This window comes from Centroberyx gerrardi, chromosome 13 (genome assembly GCF_048128805.1).
Source record: "Centroberyx gerrardi isolate f3 chromosome 13, fCenGer3.hap1.cur.20231027, whole genome shotgun sequence".
In the NCBI taxonomy this organism is placed as follows: Eukaryota; Metazoa; Chordata; class Actinopteri; order Beryciformes; family Berycidae; genus Centroberyx; species Centroberyx gerrardi.
This window is the reverse complement of record NC_136009.1, coordinates 25786057-25803874: the sequence shown is the minus strand read 5'-3', so window position 1 is coordinate 25803874 and position 17818 is coordinate 25786057. Positions and strand designations below refer to the sequence as shown.

Below are 17818 nucleotides of genomic sequence, written 5' to 3'. Positions count from 1 at the left end.
GGTGGTACAAGTGTTGGATGGATCTGGAGGGTGGGGGGGGGCGGAGGGTGGGGGGCTGAGAGAAGCAGCAAGGATAAGTGAATGAGGATGAGTTTGTGTGTGTGTGAGAATGACAGAGCATGAGTGAGTGAGTGTAGGAGCATTCCAGATCTGTGCACATGTGCAGATCATATGGATATTATTTTATTCAACATTTATTTAACCAGGCAAGTCAATTAAGAACAAATTTGTCTTTACAAAGACGGCACTGGCAAGCAAAATGTCGATGGGGAAATGAGAGGGAAAGGCAGAAAAAAAGAATAAAATAAAGCATTATTATCATAGAAAAATAAAATAATAGGAAAAAATAAAAAAAATAACATCATAATGTCTCTGTGTCTACATTTATGTGTGTGTTTATGTGAGAGAAATTGTGTTTGCCAGTATAAGAGCATGTGTGTGTGTGTGTGCATGTCTACACACACACCTACTCCAGCCTGATTACCTGTATGGGAGGTCTTTATCCGGGGCAGCGGGCGGGTGGAGGTGGAGGGGGGAGGGGTGTCACAATGTCAACGGGACGAGTGTTGTCTCCTTCATTAACACCCACTAACATCCATCACCTCTCATCACCGTAACCCCGCTCCGAGTCTCCAGCATGGTCACCCCCCACCCCCACCCCCCCCTCTCCATCCCTCTGTCTGTGTCTCACCCTTCATTTTGACCTGTGAGGAGACGAGCACAGGGTCTGTCTGCCTGCCTAACTCCTGGTAAGTGTCTGTGGTTTGTGTGTGTGTGTGTGTGGGAAGAGGGTGGGTTGTGTTTTTTATGGGATATCCTGTGTCATGGAGTGCTGCTAGAGTAACAAGGCTACTGTGTGGAAATCCTGCGACTCCAATTCTGGTGATTTCAGTGTTTGCGCTTGGATTCAGGGGATTCGTATTAATTTGTGTATATGAAGTAATCTTTATTTACCTTTTTTAACCATTTTAGCTGATCCAGAGCGACTTACCTGACAGACCTGTGACCTTTCTGTAACAGGACACTCATTCTAACCTCAAGGCCACCCTGCTTTTATAACCCCAGGGCCCATGAAACCCACTCAAAACCCAGAATTTTTGATATAGGTCGCCATCAATCAGGAAATCAATCATTTTTTACTTCATGGAGGTATGAGATTTTTGACGATCCAAGCAGAGATGAGCTTTTATTCTCACATAATTCAACTTTTTTCTCTTTCTTGAAACTGAGCTTGATTTAAACCCGTCATTTTGAGTTGGAGAAGCATACATTTTTCAAATTACACAATGGGTTTTCAAAGGGTTTCATGAGGTCCAGGGGTCCTATACTGTCGATGAAATCCTTCAGTTCAAGCAAAAACATGAAATCCACCAGCACTGTAGTCAGGTTTTCACCTTGCAACAGTAACATAGTGGTCTCAGTGAGCCATTTGCAGGATAGTGGATGAACCATAAATGAGGAATTGGTTTTTATTCATTGTTTAATGTTTAGTAGTATGTTTTGGCACTCCATATAAAGGGTACCTCAGGTTTACTTGGTGTAATGTGGTTACACAGTGCTCACAGTTTACCTGATCATAATTAAACAGAAAATTATTGTTTGACCCTATTTGGAGCTTAGTCGTATTATTTTAACTGCACCATATATAGTGAAGGAAAACATTAGGGCCAGTTGTTTCTTCCATAAAATAGACTGAGCGGGTGAATCCAGGTAAAAGCTATAACCCTCCATTGATTTCACACATAAGAGTGTTAGCCATTGTGAAACTCCCCCTTCCTGCATCTATCCTGCATTTGCACTGCAGGCACTTCTTTTATGAATGTTATGTCTCTGAATGTTAAACTCTACACAGCCAAATCATCAGTGTTAAAAATCAGCACTATATGCCAGTGGTTTATAAAAGTCCAAACCCAGCAGAGGTAATTTAACACTTTAGATAGTTTTGGGCAGCCGCCCCAGAGCCATATCGGCCCTCTGAGTGGACAAACAACTCTCCAATCAACAGTTGTCACTGAAAAATCAATACTTAATAACACTGGAAAATTTGCTGTGTAGCGTCCCTGGGCCCAGCGGTCACCGGACCATTTCTTGCAGCTTCCGACTGCTTGGGTCCTCCGAACACGTCCTCTTGGGGATGGAGCAAAAATGCAGCAGTAGTTCAGCAAGATTCAGTAAAAAAAGTGGGACTTTTACAATGGCGACTATCTGTAGAGCCTCTTCAGCCACAAAGGAGAGATGTAGATGCAGGATAATGAATGCATTTTTAAGACCTTGAGACATTTATAGTTGTATTATGCACAAGAGGTTGCCAGTCAATATCAAGGAGGTGGTCCTAATCAGAGGAAATGTAAACTGAATGTACAAATATGCTGCAGTACTTATGTGATATATAGTTTTACTATATTGATCCCACAGCAGGAGATTTCTTCATCACTTGTGATGATTTCGCAATAAAGGAATTTCCCGCTGTGTGATCAATAAAGTAATATTGCATCCTACAAACGCACTACATCATATTTGTACACTCAATGCACATTTCCACTGATTTTATTTGACAGCACTTCAAGCGTATGGATCGCTGTCAAATAATTATATATAGTTAGCACATACTGTATATAGAAGGCTTAGAGGGAGACAGAGGAGAGTAGGTTTTGACGGGCAGATAGACTGATCGATTGATTCATTCATTCATTCATTCATTGACTCATTCATTTGATTATGGGAGTGGTGGTAATGACGGGAGCAGCAGTTAACTGAGTTGCCAACCTGCTGTTTTCAGCCGAACGCCGGCAGCAGCAGCCCGGGCGGATACAACCAGCCGGGCCGCCACTCGGTGTCGGTGGAGGTTCAGATGCAAAGACAGAGGCAGGAGGAGAGGGACTCCTTCGCCCAGGCGCAGCGGCAGTACAGCTCCCTGCCACGGTAAGACCGATGGAGAGAGAGTGTGTGTGTGTGTGTGTGTGTGTGTATCCAGGGTATTGGCAGATCCTTAAAGTCTGAAAAATGTCTAAGTGTCTAAATCTAGAGCCTTAACTTGAGAAACGCCACTGGATTTTGGGGCTCTAACAGAGGGCCAACAAGCTGTCAACTGAATGGAGTAAATATAGTTATTACAACAGTTTCCTTGCATAATTTTGAAAATCTAACAGCAGCTGGTTTGCACAGAAAGTGAGTCCAGATAAAGTCATGGAGAGACATTTTGAAAGCTGCAATATTTCAATTCCAAAATTCAAAACAGCCGTCAGTTCTTCTCGGCTTGGCCTTTTCTCATGTTCAGAAGTGCTAAGTGTCTTAAATACAGTTATTAGAGGTGCTGTTTTTCCACCATGCGATGACGGGCTTCTTTGCACTGCATGTCAACTCTTAGATTTATCCATAACAGGGTTAGTAGTGCAATATGCGTCCTATCTGCTCTACTGAACGCAGTTGGACTTCACAACCATTAACAGTTCCAGTGATTTCCTGTTGTCCTTTTTCTTATACTGTCTATTTAAAGTCACGACTTTAATCTTTTTGCTCACTCAGAAGCCAGTTTGCCAGCTTTGTTGCTTTATTTTGTTTTTTTTTTAAATTGTCTTAAATTCAGTCCCTGGTAGCATTAAAAAGGTCTTCATCTGCAGATACTCTGGTGCAGTGGCTCTAAAAAACATTCAGCCTCTTGACCTTTTTCACATTTTCTTGTGCAACAAATTAGAATATTCATTATTTGGAAATTTTGGTGTAAAATCTATGCAAAGTACTCTTTTCAATTACAATGGTTGATAAGATTTTTTCTGTTTTTCTGTCAAAGGTTATGTATGAGCCTGTCCGTCTAACACTAAATGTGCGCTAAGAGGTTGTGGGTGTTTGGGTATTTGTGTTTCTTTGTGGGGGAGTGTGTGTGTGTGCGTGTGTGTGTGTGTGTGTGTGTGTGTGTGTGTGTGTGTGTGTAGGGGTGGACGGGGAGTGATTGTGCTTGATGCATTCGCCAGTCCATGTGAGATGGTGTTTGTGTGTGTGTGTGTGTGTGTGTGTGTGTGTTAGTGAGAGGGTTGGGTATGGGGACTTGCATACCTTTGATGTATGTGCCTGTCCGTCTAACACAAAGTGTGTGCTAAGAGATTGTGTGTATGTGGGTGTTTGTGTTTATAGGTGTGTGTGTGTGTGTTGCATGTATGTGTACATGTGTTGAATCTGTTGGCGTGTTCCTGTTTTCTGCCTGATGTGTGTGCAGGACGTTGTGAGTGTGTTTACATGAATGTGTGTTTTATATCTATATGTGTTAGTCTGCCTAATTGTGTGTGTGTTTCTGTGTGTTTCTGTGTTGCGGGTGGGGGGGGGGGGCAGGTGTACATGCATATTACATCCATTGGGGTGTCTGTGTAATGTGTCTTAAGAGTTTGTGTGTGTGTGTGTGCGTGTGTACGTGCATGTCTAATTATGTCAGAGTCATTGTAAAAGCCTTGCCATACTAATGATGTCAGATAATATACATTAGATCTAAGTCAGCAGAGGGGTCATGCTGGTCAGATCCAGACCACAAACCTACACATACACACACACACACACACACACACACACACACCAATGAAACCACAAAATGGACAGATCACGTTACCCTCTCACACAGATCTGACATGATCACTTTCCTCTCCCTTAATGCAATTCCCTTTGATCTGCATGATATGAATGTCTGTTGTTCCAGGAAGTGTAAGAGTGTGTGTGTGTGTGTGTGTGTGTGTGTGTGTGTGGTGGAGGGGGGGGTTCTTGCTCAGAAAAGGGAACATTTTAAGGCATAGGTTAGTTTCAGCCTATAGTGTTACAAATTTTGTCAGCTCAAGGTAAAGCAAGTAGTTGTTGGGCATACAAAGAGAAAGGAAGGAGATGAACTGAGAGAGATAGACGCAGCTTTGCTCTACGTGGCGTGAATTTAGGCGAAGGCACGAAATTCACTGGACAAAATAAAGAAAAAGCCAATCAGCTTCAAGCAGGACGATGTCCGGGTGCCTGTTAAAGATGTTTTTAAAAGCTGCAGGATTAATATGCAAGCATGATAGAATAAAAATATGTAATGTCAAAGTATAATTTCAAGAAATCTATATGAACTCACCTGTAGAAAAAAGAAGTCTAGAAAGATGTCAACCAAAACCACTACTTATAAAGGCTTTCTGCAGCAAGGAGGGATTTCGTAAAGCTCTGTAATGAGGTGCTTATTGTCATGTCTTATGGTGTGTGTATGTGCGTGCATCTACAAAACCGTTTGATTTTCGACGAGTGTGTCCCCGCTTCAAAGAACACACACTCTGTCAGTGAAGCAGACTAGACTCTTTCCATCAAATAGACTGACCAGGTGAATCCGGGTGAAAGCTGTGATCCCTTACTGATTTCTCCGGTTAAATCCCCGTCAGTCATGAGAGAGACAGGTAATGAATGGGAGAAGACAGGTTAAAGAAGGATTTTTTTTTTTTTTTTTTTTTTTTTGCCTCGAGTCAATTGAGACATGACCCGTCCAGAAGGCGATGCAACTCAATATTAGAACGGTGGTCCATCTGTAATGCCCAAAATCAAGCATATCCGTCCCAGTATGCATAGTCGCCATCCACTTACCATATGTCTACAACATGAAATATGTTTCTTATCTTCTAATACTTCACCACTATACTCTAATCCACTGTTATCGACACAGATCCTCTCCCTGATAAATATTGCAGGCGGCTTTGCTGAAAGATTAATGAACTACCGTCTCGCTCCAGCGGTCACAAGCAACATCCTGTGGCCGCGTCCCTCCAGTTTTGCACTAATTCCATTAAGAAACCGTTCTGTTTGGATAAACCCGGCTGTATTATCTTAAGCGCACTATTGTTTGACTTGGAGCATACCATCGTGCGAAGTCAGAGGCTGAGGCGGGAGTAATATGGTGTATCTGCAATCTCGATGGGATTCATATGGGGGCCCGTGTTGTTCGTGGCGGGCAAATTCTCCCCGACTCCACGGCTTTGGATTGTGAATAGAGATGTGATTAATGGCAGCAGGGTTCCCTAAAAAACTGCGTTCATTTCAGATAAAGGTCACTTTCCTTCTGGGTGAGGCCCTTTGCTAAACAAGGGGCTCTGAGTGAAAATAAACCGCTGCCATTTGAAACAATGACGGCGGATGAAGGGCCCTCATATTCATCACTGACGAGCGCCATTGATCTCCGAGCCAAAGTAATGCCATTATGGGGGACCAAAGGCTGGCTGCAACAGCTGCAGTAGCATTTGGTCTTGGTAGTGTGTGTTTGCATGCGTGTGTCTGTGTGTGTGTGTGTGTGTGTGTGTGTGTGTCTCCCTCTCCTCCTCTATCTGCTACCACCTCTCACTGTGTCTCCCTTTTCTCTCAATCTCTTTGTCACCTTTACCAGTTTTTTTTACATCTACCACGCTTCATCCATTCGCATGCACCGAATGCACAGCAGTATGCATCTTTATGTATTTGCCCCACATGTACATGCACAGCCTTGGCACAGCATCAGACGGAGAAGCGATCTGGTTTACATTTCTCGACAGGGAGGCAGGCCAGCTTCGGCCTCTTTGTCAACATACGAAATGAAATCAGATGCCGAGGACGCCCGTCTCTGAAAATTGGAATCACTCAACCGTGCGCAAGAATAAACCTGGGCTATATTCTCCTATCTCACCGATCGAGGAGCGTATCCATTCCCAATTGCATTCAATCTCTGTTGAATAAAAACAAAGGTCTTTTCTATTCTCATTAAAGTTTTTTTTTTTTTTTTTCCCCTCTCCACCCTGCTCAAATCCAAACACAGGAATAATACGGCTTCTTCACAGCTGGCTGATAAACCCGCTAATTATGCATGGCTCGGAGTCAGAAGCCCGTTGTTTTTTGTGTGTCTTTCTTTTTTCTTCTTCTCTCTCTCCTCTCCCATTTTGTCTTGCCCCCGAGATAAACGGGCGGAGCTGTAGGGCTCGGGACGCTCATGCATATCGTATGGGCTCAGAGAGACACACACACAAAGGCAGGGCTGCCACAAAGAGGCTAGCCAAGCAGAAATGAGAGGTGATGTCACACATCTGGAGTTGTCTGCCCGTCTTTCTGTTAAAGGGGAGGGCAGCCCCCAGAAGAATGACAGCCAACCGCGCCTTTTAGACACTCGTGTCAGGTGTCAAATATCTAGCCTGGGCGAATCCGCCGAGGACAAGATGGTCGCCTCATTTTTCCATCTGCAAAAGGCTCGCTATTACTGTCTGTCAGATCCAATGGGTGTTTCTGTCCGTCTCCAAATGGGGCTAATGGGCTGGAAGGGGACTTTGACATGGTTAGGTATCTCTGTATGTTGTTACCGTGGGCTGGTACTTGCCCAGAGGCAATGTGTGAGGCTGTAATGGTGCCTAATTTCCATTGAATGTGATGTCTTTCACTGCCAGACTGACAGCACAATATTTTTTCAGCCGCACAGCCGAACACTGCTTCATCACGCGAAAGACGATGAGTTTTGAACCAAAATTTTTTTTTTTTGTTGGTTTTGACCAGGTTGAAGAAGGTTGAATCCATGTGAGGTGGAGAAATAAAGCATTTAGTAAGTGTGTCTTTGTGTGTGAGACAGAGAGAAAGAGTGGGAAAGCATTTGTTTGCACACATGTATATGAATGCTTGCAGGACTTGACTAGGGGTGCTTGGGTACATCTGCCACGTCCTGTTCCTCTCTTAGGTTCATGTCTCAGGAGTCACATGAATCTAAAAATCAAATAAACTTCTATCCACACCTTACATGTTCCTTTCCTGCTTCCTCTCTCTGCACCAGGCAACCCAGGAAGAACCCCAGCTCCATCTCCCAGGACTCGTGGGATAAGGCGTACCCGCCCGGCGAAGGCTTCCAGACGGCCAAGGACAACCCCAGGTACTCCAGCTACCAGGGCTCCAGGAACGGCTACCCGGGCGGCGGCGGCGTCAACGCCAGGGTCCTGCTGGAGGCCCAGGAGCTCCTGAGGCAGGAGCAGAGGCGCCGAGAGCAGGAAGCCAAAGGGAAGACGGCGCAGGAGAACGCCGGTAACAGCAGCTACGAGGGGTACTCGACGCCGCACCTGAAGGACCCGGCGTCCCCTAAGGGTCCGTACCGCCAAGACGTGCCGCCTTCGCCCTCGCAGTTAGCGAGGCTCAACAGGTTGGGGTCGGAGAAAGGGAGGCTGTTCTATTCTTGAGGAGCGTGAATGGACAGATGGACGAAGAGTTGAAGGCTAGAGGACTTCGGGGCTGAGTTTGGGTCCGGAGCTAAGAGACTCACTAAGTATCTTGGGGATTACCTTGAGGAAAGGGCAAAAGTGAACACTACAAATGTGGACAAAGGACGAACCTAGAGGTCTTATAGCTTAGCGATGATCTTAGAGGTAAACAGTTGTGAAGTGTACTCGGTATGTGGGTGTTTGTGTTCGATCCCTAGCTGTGCCGATGACCTATACCGGTAGTCAGTCAGTCACCCTCCTACAGACATGAGACGCTCAGTGCCTTCTCTGCATTCGCGGACACGATGCGTCCAGGACTCTGATTCATCGAGATCTGGCACCCTCGTGTTCTGACAATCAAACGGGCAGACGGGCGAGTGAGTGGGTGTTCTTTTGAGCCCATGGGGAGGCGCAAGTTTGTGTGTGTGGGGTGTGTGTGTGTGTGTGTGGGCATGTGACAAGGTACATGTGTATGAGTACATATCATCGCATACTGTCTCACTGCCACATTGACCTATCGAGTGTGTGTGTGTGTGTGTGTCGTGGCTTTACACCGCGTCCCATAGGCGACTCTCCCCACGCACCCACCCACCCACCCACCCACAAATCACCCTTTCTTCACTTCACTAAGGTTAGTATTCTAGCCAACAAACCCCAGCCACCGCCGCCAGCCTTTCTCGGTATTCTGTTTGTCTACTTTCAATGTTTTTCCTCCGCGACTGAGCTCTCTCACTTGAGTGTTCCCCGGGGAGCAGAGAAAACAAGGCAAAGTGTATGAAAAAAGCAGGGCACAGTGTGTGTGTGTGTTATTAATAAAAAGCCCCCTCATAAATGATTCATGCCGCGTGTCATCTCCACGGAGGAGACCCAGGCAGAGAGGGGAGACAGCTCTGATCCGCTGCCTGGCCCCCCTGCACCGCTCTGGGCTTGACTCGCTGGCCCGCCTGCCTGTCTGTCTGGAGCTCTGGCTTCCATCCTCCTCCTCCTCCTCCTCCTCCTCCTCCTCCCGCTCTCCTCTTCTTCTCCTCTCTGTTCATTACCATCCTTTCTTTCCCCTCAGCCGCCCTCCCCAACACCGCCACCTTTATCCTCCTCCTTTCCCCTTCGCTCCTATCATTGCCCCTCCCCTCCTCGCTCATCTTCCACCTTCTTCTCTTCTCATCTCACACCCCCCCCCCTCCCCTCCATATTCCCTTCCTCCTCCCCCCTCCCCCTCCCGCTCCTCTCTCCCCAGTCAGGCTCTGCACTGAATTTTTCATCACAAGCCACCTGCTGCCTGCCAGAGCCAAAGAACACAGCCACCAGAGGCACCAATAGAGGGCCCCAGCTTCTGACATGAAGAGAAAAATTTAAAGAAAAAGAGAGAATAAAGATGGAGACGGAGACAATGAGCCCCCCACCCCCCATTGTGAGATTAGCACCAGCTTTTCTCCCGTTTGTAACAAAAGAGGAAATTGTCCTCAGGAGTTAATTGCTTTCAATTGCCGTAATTGCGTTTGCTGTACTTTACCATTTTAAGCATTTAGCTGACACTCTTATCCCGAGTGAGCAGGTACCAAAACGGGACGCGTGGCTGTTTATGGACGAATTGGCTGCTGCGGGAGGTCGAACCTGTGAACATTTGGTTACGGGACAGCCTCTCTCGCCACACTAAGCCCAGCGGCTTTCAACCATGTGCGATCGTGCCCCAAGAGAGTGCAGGTTTTCACTCACACAACCAAACACTACAGCATCTGATTTCACTGATTAGCACACTTTCAACCAGAGAGGAGGAACTAATCAGTGAAACCAGCTGCTGTAGTGTTCGGTCGGAATGAAATCCTGCACACTCTTGGGTCACGATGGCACAAGATTTGAAACCCACCGCCCGAGCCAACCAGCGCCACACCGTAATTGCGGTCATTGGTAGCAACCTATCCTCCTAGACCGAACCTATCCTTTGACAACGCTAATGTTTGTGACCGTAGCTGCCTGCAAGCGAACAAATGAGAGGGAGCTGTGGCTGAAACACAAAAGGGAAATGTAAAAAAAAAAAAAAAAAAAACTGGCGGTGCGTAATTACCCCTCCGCTCCAACGTGTTCTCCATATGCAGAGGAGAACCGCATGACATACATTGTCTCCTGTTGGTTAATGAAGGCCCTCGCTGGGAAAGATTCAGGCGTAGTCGGAGGAATGAATGATAAACACAGCAAGCAGATGAAGAGGGAGGAGAAGAGGACTTTGCAATGGCCTTATTCCACTGTACACATCTGTGTTTTAACCTGTGGAAAGGTATTGTAAGTACACTAAAATACTGTGCTCACTGCTAATGAGAAATTCCCCAATGCATAATGTATTTATAAGGGTATAACAACACAATGGAAATACAAACCTTACATTTTTTTTTATGTTGTTACACCTACAGTGGAATAAGGCCATCGTAAACTGTTACCAAAAAAAAAAACAAATTATGCAGGTGAGAGTAAACACATCTCGCCTCCAAATTGTTTTAAGAAAGAAAGTGTTTGGTTGTCGCGGCCAGCACCGCCTGCTGTGAATATTAGAGCGTTTCTATACGCAGACTAGCATACTTAGAAGGATGTATTTGACCCCTCTGCTCTACACAGTACCCTGCTGTTGATATTGGGACATTACAGTGCAACTGTCCACTCGCGGGGTCCGATATCAAAAAGTGCCTGAGATAACAGTATCAAAATATTTTACACAAGGAGGGACACGATATGATTTGTTCGTCAGTGACACGATGCCACACAATCTGCCGTGTGTTTTTAACATTTTTAACATCATTAAAACGTGTCATTCTTTTGGGGTACTTTTTCCTGACTATCTTTTATTTGTTTTTTTTGTTTTTTTTAAATTTACCACAAGAGCCAACACTCAACAACGGTTATCAGTGTATTTGTATCCTGTTTGACATTGCCTTCGACAATGCTGTACCATGATGTGTTTTAAAGTATAAAAAAAAAGAAAGCTATTGTAAGCACATGTGCAATTGTTTTTTTTTTTCGTTTTTGTTTTCCAGAAAACTTTTACATGATATATTAAGAAATGTATACAGCCACTTTTCCTGTACATATCAAATTTAGAATAAAACGGAAGGCTGTTCCATCCTGTTTACAACCTCGCCTGCCCCTGCCTGGCCTACCTTTCTTTCCTCAGCCGCGGCTTTGAACCGGGATCAAACGAATCTCGCTTCTCGAATTAAGCGGCGGTGACTCACTCCGCTGTCGAAGCTGTCAAGACTGGTTGTTGATGTCTTCTTCACAGAGAGAGAGAGAGAGAGAGAGAGAGAGAGAGAGATGGATAGATACATGAGAGAGAAGATAAGATGAAACGATTGATCCCTATAGGGAAATGTGGTCGTTGAAGCAGAAAAAAATGCGCGTCCACGAATGTGTGTGTGTGTGTGTGTGTGTATTTAAGTGAAACTAACATTTGCCTGCTGTGCACACACCATTGTCTCCCTCTGTAGCGTGTGTGTAACCAATCTGTTGAATACACTGAGGTAATCCCCTTAAATGCCATTGTGTTTCCTGTTATTAAGTCCAACCTCATTCCCATTGTGCCTCACTGGGGACCTGTTGAGCGGCTCCCTGCTACCGTTTGCGTTCTGCAGGTCAAAGGTGACGTCCTAACCAAATACCATTAAACCGCGCTTAAGCCAGCTATTGGTGGAGAGCAGGGATGGGGGTGGGGTGGTGGTGGTGGTTGGGGGGGGGGGTTCAGGAGACTGTCATGAAACCACAGAAAGATTAAAAAAAACGGAGGAAAAAGAGGTGGAAGCAGAGAAATCCCTCTCCGGCTCATCCTGCGCTTTTATCTCTCACGGCAGTCTGTTCTTTTTATTGACTTGGCGGTGGCGGCGGCGGTGTGAGGCGGGAGGTGTTACACTCAGAGGATCGTGTCACCGCGCCGTGGTGAGATTCGGACCAGAGGAGGGAGTTTGTTTTTTGTTTTGTTTTTTTTTTTACATTTTTTTGCTCTTTGATTTCTGAGTCACAGACAGTCGATAGCCTTCGGAGCGCTTCCTTTCCTTTAAGCTGCACTGAGGAAACACACACACACACTCTCTCTCTCTCACACACACACACACTCACACAGGTTTGCATTACTATACTTGTGAGGACTTTCCATTGACTACATTCATTCCCTAATCCTAATCCTCTCAACTACATGCCTAACCTTAAACTTTACCCCAACCTAAACCTAATCCTAACTCTATCCTTAATCCTAAACCCAAGCCTTAACCCTAAATAAACCTTTTGAAAAGTGAGGACCGGCAAAATGTCCTCACTTTGGAGGATTTTTTTTTTTTTTTTTTTTTTAGTATAGAAATACAAGAACACAGAATGCTATTTCAGCTGTTTCAATCCTATCCACGTTGGAATTCAAAAACAGATGAGTTATGGAATGTGTGCAGCGTTCCTCGGCTTTACTGCGGTTCATGTGAGACCGGTCACAACGTATGACTGCATGGAACAAACATGTGGATCCAGGCTCGATCTCCTGGGAGTAATATCTTTATCTCTGCGCCGCATGCTGTTGCGTCTTGTCACGCTCTTTTCTGCATCAGGAGAGGACTTGTTCATTATGGGCCAATCCTGATATTGGGGACACGTTACAGCTGTCCGGTTTGAAGCGCTGGGGGTATTGATTGAAAGACAAGATTCGTTTGAGGAGGTTGAAGTGAGGCAATGTTGACTGAGCATCAGCCATGTGGACGAGCAAACCTTCAAAAAAAAGACTATTTCTTATCATGTTGTTTTGCATTAATTTAGGGTGTTCCTCCACGTGTAGATTTAATTTACAAAAAGCTGCCCAGTGCAACCACAGTCAATTTCCTTGCTCATGGGAACACTGTATATCAATTTAAGGGGGAAAAAATCCTTAAATTCATTATTCAATATCTCTTAAATACAGAGGATCTAATCCGTAACACTGATCCAATCTGTTACCAGTAAAAACCGTATAGCAGGTGTGCCTCCTCGCATAGCTGGTTCGGGGCTCTGCCAAAAACTACACACCGGCTTCCAAAAAGACCCATGAAAAAACATGGGAATGGCAGCACTCCAAAACACTTATTGAAAAAAATAGGACAAGATTTAACCTAAATTATACCATATTACTATTAATGGCAAACATCACGCTAATGCATTTCGACATATAAGCCGTCATTACAGCATCAGACATGTGACACTTAGCCAAGTTGTTATAATAGCTAATTATAGTAATATAATAATACCTTGCTACACGAGTGTGGGCGATGCTGTGCAATTAAAAACAATATGCATCCTGAACACAACCAAATACCAGCAGCAACACCAGTAAAACGTATGCATATGAGTGACTCTAACCCCAATCTGTTGCCATTTTTTGTCAAGCATGGACTTAAAGGGGAATGCCACCCATTTTTAAAATGCATATATGTTCTTCCTGCACCCCAGGACAGTTCAGTCAGTAGTTATGAACATGCACCAGCTAAAAATTGGAGAACTAACACTTTAATTTGTAAATAATGTAAAATCTGTCTCTGCTCCCTAGTGGATGAGGCGCTGACTTTGTTGATTCAGAAGAGTTTTTAAATTCTGGTTCATAAGCTGTTAACAATGCTAGAATATGAACTTCATTTTAGAATGGGGCATTGTCTTTGTGACTCCACAAAGACAATGCCCCATTCATTGTCTATGGAGCAGCCTTTGATTTCTCGTTTAAGTGACCTACTATCTTTGAAAATGGCCATAATTTGGTTTAATATTGTGCGATCAATCATTTTTTTAAGAGTAGGTGTCATTACTTCGGACTCGTATATCTATGGCTTTTATTGTTTAGCCTCAAGTAGACATCACTAAATCAGAATTGCTTTATTTGCCAAGAACAATAAATGTACAGGAATTTGTCTTGGAGGCATTGGTACAGAGACATGTTAACAACTTGCATAGTAACGCAGTACACAGTGACAGACAGTGCAGGGACATCAGGACCGGCGACAGTCTGCTCTGGAGGCCAGTAAACCCTCGCCGTGTCCCCGCCCTTCTCTGTCGTTACTCATTCTCCTTTAACGGCGCTGCAGCGTTTTTAATGCGCTCCACATCGCCCCCGGAGCGATGTCACGGATCATTTCATCCACGGCCCTTTTTGTCAACAGAGAGACACAACAAGAGGGTGCTAAACCGCTTATTTTACAGCCGCCGCCGCCGCCGTCCGCGCACCGCAGCACCGCTAACGAAGCCTATTATTTTGTTTAATGTCACGCTCACCTCGCACAGGGAGGCGGTTTAGCCGTCGAGCGTACTGGGAGGTCGGATAAGCGCCTATTCAGAGGTGACACCTGTTTCTGCTCACTTAGTGGGTTTTTTTTTTTGGTTTTTTTTCCCCCTCTGTACACGTTGGGATGGAGAGCTCACAGATGACACTACCCCTCTGGAATTTGGGAGAGGAAGCTTGAGAAGTTGCAAAAGGAGGGAAGAGTCGGGGCCGTAAATCAAGATGGGAGACAAAGGAAAGCAACTGAGGAAGTTCCCCAGATCTAACCCGCTTTCCACTGGCCGGACATCTGGAAAGAGCTTTTTTTTCCTTTTACTATATAATCAGGATGTTGTTGCCCATCTCACCGGCCACGACAAGCAGACCTCTGCTTCATTTCTACTCTCATGTATGCTGTTGACATGATGTAATATATTTGATTTTAATGTTTACAGGTGCGCTAAAGGGCAAGTCGAACATTTGTCTTTAGAGAATGTGTGTGTGTGTGTGTGTGTGTGTGTGTGTGTGTGTGTGTGTGTGAAGCTTTGCGCCTGCTGCAGCTACTGTAGAAAGAAAAGGAGACATTTCTTGTGATGTCAAAGGTATATTTTTTCCAAAACAATATAATTTGCACAGAATGTGAGGTATGTGTGTGTATGGTATGCAGTGTATGTGACATGCTGTTGTTCCTTGTACCATGTGTTGGTATGTAACTACTGTGTAACTATGTTAGTTGGGTTGTGACTCTGAGTCAGTATGTCTCTATGTCACCAACACAAATTTAACTCGCTTAGATTCTTCTTAGGTTCTTCTTCTTCTTCTTTTTAGTTTCCCCAACATTATAATATTCCATGAAGGGTTAGTCAAACAATTATTTGCTGTTTTTATTCAGTGTTTTTCTCTGCCACATCTTCAGTGAAGGAAAGCTGAGCATTTCCTGATTTCAAAGCTGAATTCATTCCATTACAGTATCTTAGCTCCCCTTATTTATGTGGACCTTTTATTTCCCACTGAATTCTCAGACTGGACCTTCGCTTTTATCGAAGTCCAAACACGGACTTCGGTCGAGCGCCCGGCATCACCGGCACAGAAGGGGGAAAAACGACTGCCAGGAGCCCCTAAATCCGACATGCATTGACTCCGACAGGATTCTCTCCAACTTCCCTCTGTCAAATGCTCCATGAAATGGCTCTAACACGCCTTGCTCCCCTCTGCTTAGCCCCACTTAGCCATGAAACCCCCTTCCTGGATTTCATGCCTCCGTAGCCGGACACTGGAGCTCTCTGATGCTGGCAGCTTCCCAAGTCCGCAGTCGAGAGGATGAGCAGCTTGTCTCTGCGGCGTCCAGGAGGAACCGTGTGCAGATCTGAGAGCAGCGGGATGAGGGTGAGTCAAATAGATAAAGTTGTGCCTGCAATTACGGAGGTAGGCCACTGCCCTCAGACTAATTATTCAAAGGAGTGGGATTGCACTTGACTAACACAGCCACCGGAGAGTAATGCTGCGGCAGAAAATATAAACCGTCACAGCAGCACACACAAGGGCAGATCTCTTTGTCTGCTCAGAAAGGCATCGTCTTCTACCTGGCAGGAGGCTTTTAAAGTGCTGATCCTGGAGTTCCTCTTTTTTTATTTTATTTTGTTGACAGTTTTGTTGTTATTCTGTTGAGGTTTGAGTGTCTGTAGGTACCGCACTTTGTCACAGCTCACGCTAACTGCCCAGTTCTTCTATTTATTCTACACAAACCGCTGTTGCTGCTGCTAGAAACGTGAAACGCATCACTTCCTGTGCGCCGGAGGATTTTTCCCAGGAAAGACCTACCAGACACACGGCTGTTTAGAACAGCAGCTAGCTTTCATGAACTGGCTATACTATTCCGCTTTAATTCATATGAATGTTTCAGATTATTACTTTAATTCAATTTAATGTCGGGAAATTGAACTTAACATTTAGGTATGTTCTCTAAAGCTATAGCTTCCCAGTGTGAGATCTATACCTCAGTGATGCTTAAACCCATCTTACCGTTTTAGATCTTGTTGGCTTCAGCTTGTGGAATCTATGACAACTACATCTATTACAACAACGTCTATTACAACTTTGCAATTACAGCACATAAATGATGATTGCATGAATTTAACTCAATCACTAAGTACAATAAATGTACAGTAATGTGTCTTGGTGGCATTGGAGACATACTGCACACCTTAAAGTTTCAGAGTACCTAGCGACAGAAGACACATACATACATATTGCTCTATAGATTCAACATTAATGTAATAATAATAATGCAATACATTATTCATCCCTGTGGGTAAGTTCTCTTTTGGCTTTCCTCCCTCTCAGGAGGTCAGAGGTCAGGCTCAGCAGCAGCCCTGCAGCTGGCAGGGATTCAGTGACTTGCTCAAGGACACTTCAGCAGGGCGGACGCTTGCCGAAACGGGGGCTTGAACTCGGGCTCCGACGGTTGAAGGATGGTCCCTCTCTCCGCTCAGCCGCACGCCGAATCAAACGAGATGCATGAATCCGACCCGGCGCTGCTCTGCTGCCTCCACTCCCCGCTGCTTCCTGTCCTAATTTCCACTGTCCAGTAAAGAGGCAGAGAAAGATGCTGCACTTTCTCTACAAAGAAAAAAAAAAAAAGACTATGGGGTCTAGGCCGCAGGTTTTACTAGGCAGAGACAAGTATATGGTGTATGGTGGAAGCAGATGTTGTGCGATCGCTGGGGAGAGAGGTAAGGTGAACGAGGGGGAAGCACCACCACCTGTGGAGGGAGGCGCCACTATGGATGACCATCTGGTAGAGGTGCTGAAACTAATGATCATATGCATATAAGCTCTGTGTGTGTGCTTTTGAGAGTGTGTGTGAGCGAGTGTGCATTAAGGTACACAGCCACTTCAGTGTGTGTGTGTGTGTGTGCATGTAGGTGAACGTGTCCATTTGTGTGCACACATTTCTGAGTGCCTCCCTCTCTCCTACTCAGTTGCATAGATACTTTCCCATTATTTTCTCTCTTCCTCCCACCGTGCGATTCGAGGCGCTGATAAAAGAGGACCGCTTGATGATTCATCTCTTTTTTTTTCTCCAACCCTGGGCTCCTGTTCGTCCCCGTTCTTTATTTCCAGGTGAGGAACGGCTAGACGGGGAACGTCTTCATCCCGTTTAAGTGTAATGTTAGAAGCCGCAGTGCGACACTCGCTGTCGTCTTACAGGTTCACGTTCCCTTTGAGAGCGAGTTCATTCACCACAATAGACTTGTAGATCATCCCTAACCGGAGCGTGATTAATCCTGAGCCACCGGACAAGGCATCATCCTCCCTTTTATTCCCCTCGCTCGTCTGATGCTCCCGGGTTTTTTAATCACTTCTCACTTCCCGC

The 17818-nt window shown here is 45.2% G+C and overlaps 2 protein-coding genes across 6 annotated transcripts in view; one reads left to right on the top strand and one right to left on the bottom strand.

Moving 5' to 3' along the window:
• pard3ab (par-3 family cell polarity regulator alpha, b) overlaps positions 1 to 9366 on the top strand; it is a 272576-nt gene extending 263210 nt beyond the window's left edge. For all 5 annotated transcript variants that reach the window (XM_071906610.2, XM_071906609.2, XM_071906608.2 and 2 more), the window contains 2 exons: positions 2780 to 2922; positions 7781 to 9366. In XM_071906610.2, the coding sequence (XP_071762711.2) occupies positions 2780 to 2922; positions 7781 to 8177 (540 nt within the window). In that variant the 3' untranslated portion in view covers positions 8178 to 9366. The remainder of the gene's footprint in view (positions 1 to 2779; positions 2923 to 7780) is intronic.
• Positions 1 to 17818, bottom strand: part of crema (cAMP responsive element modulator a) — a 492677-nt gene that overhangs the window by 305536 nt on the left and 169323 nt on the right. The gene's annotated exons all lie outside the window — the stretch shown is intronic.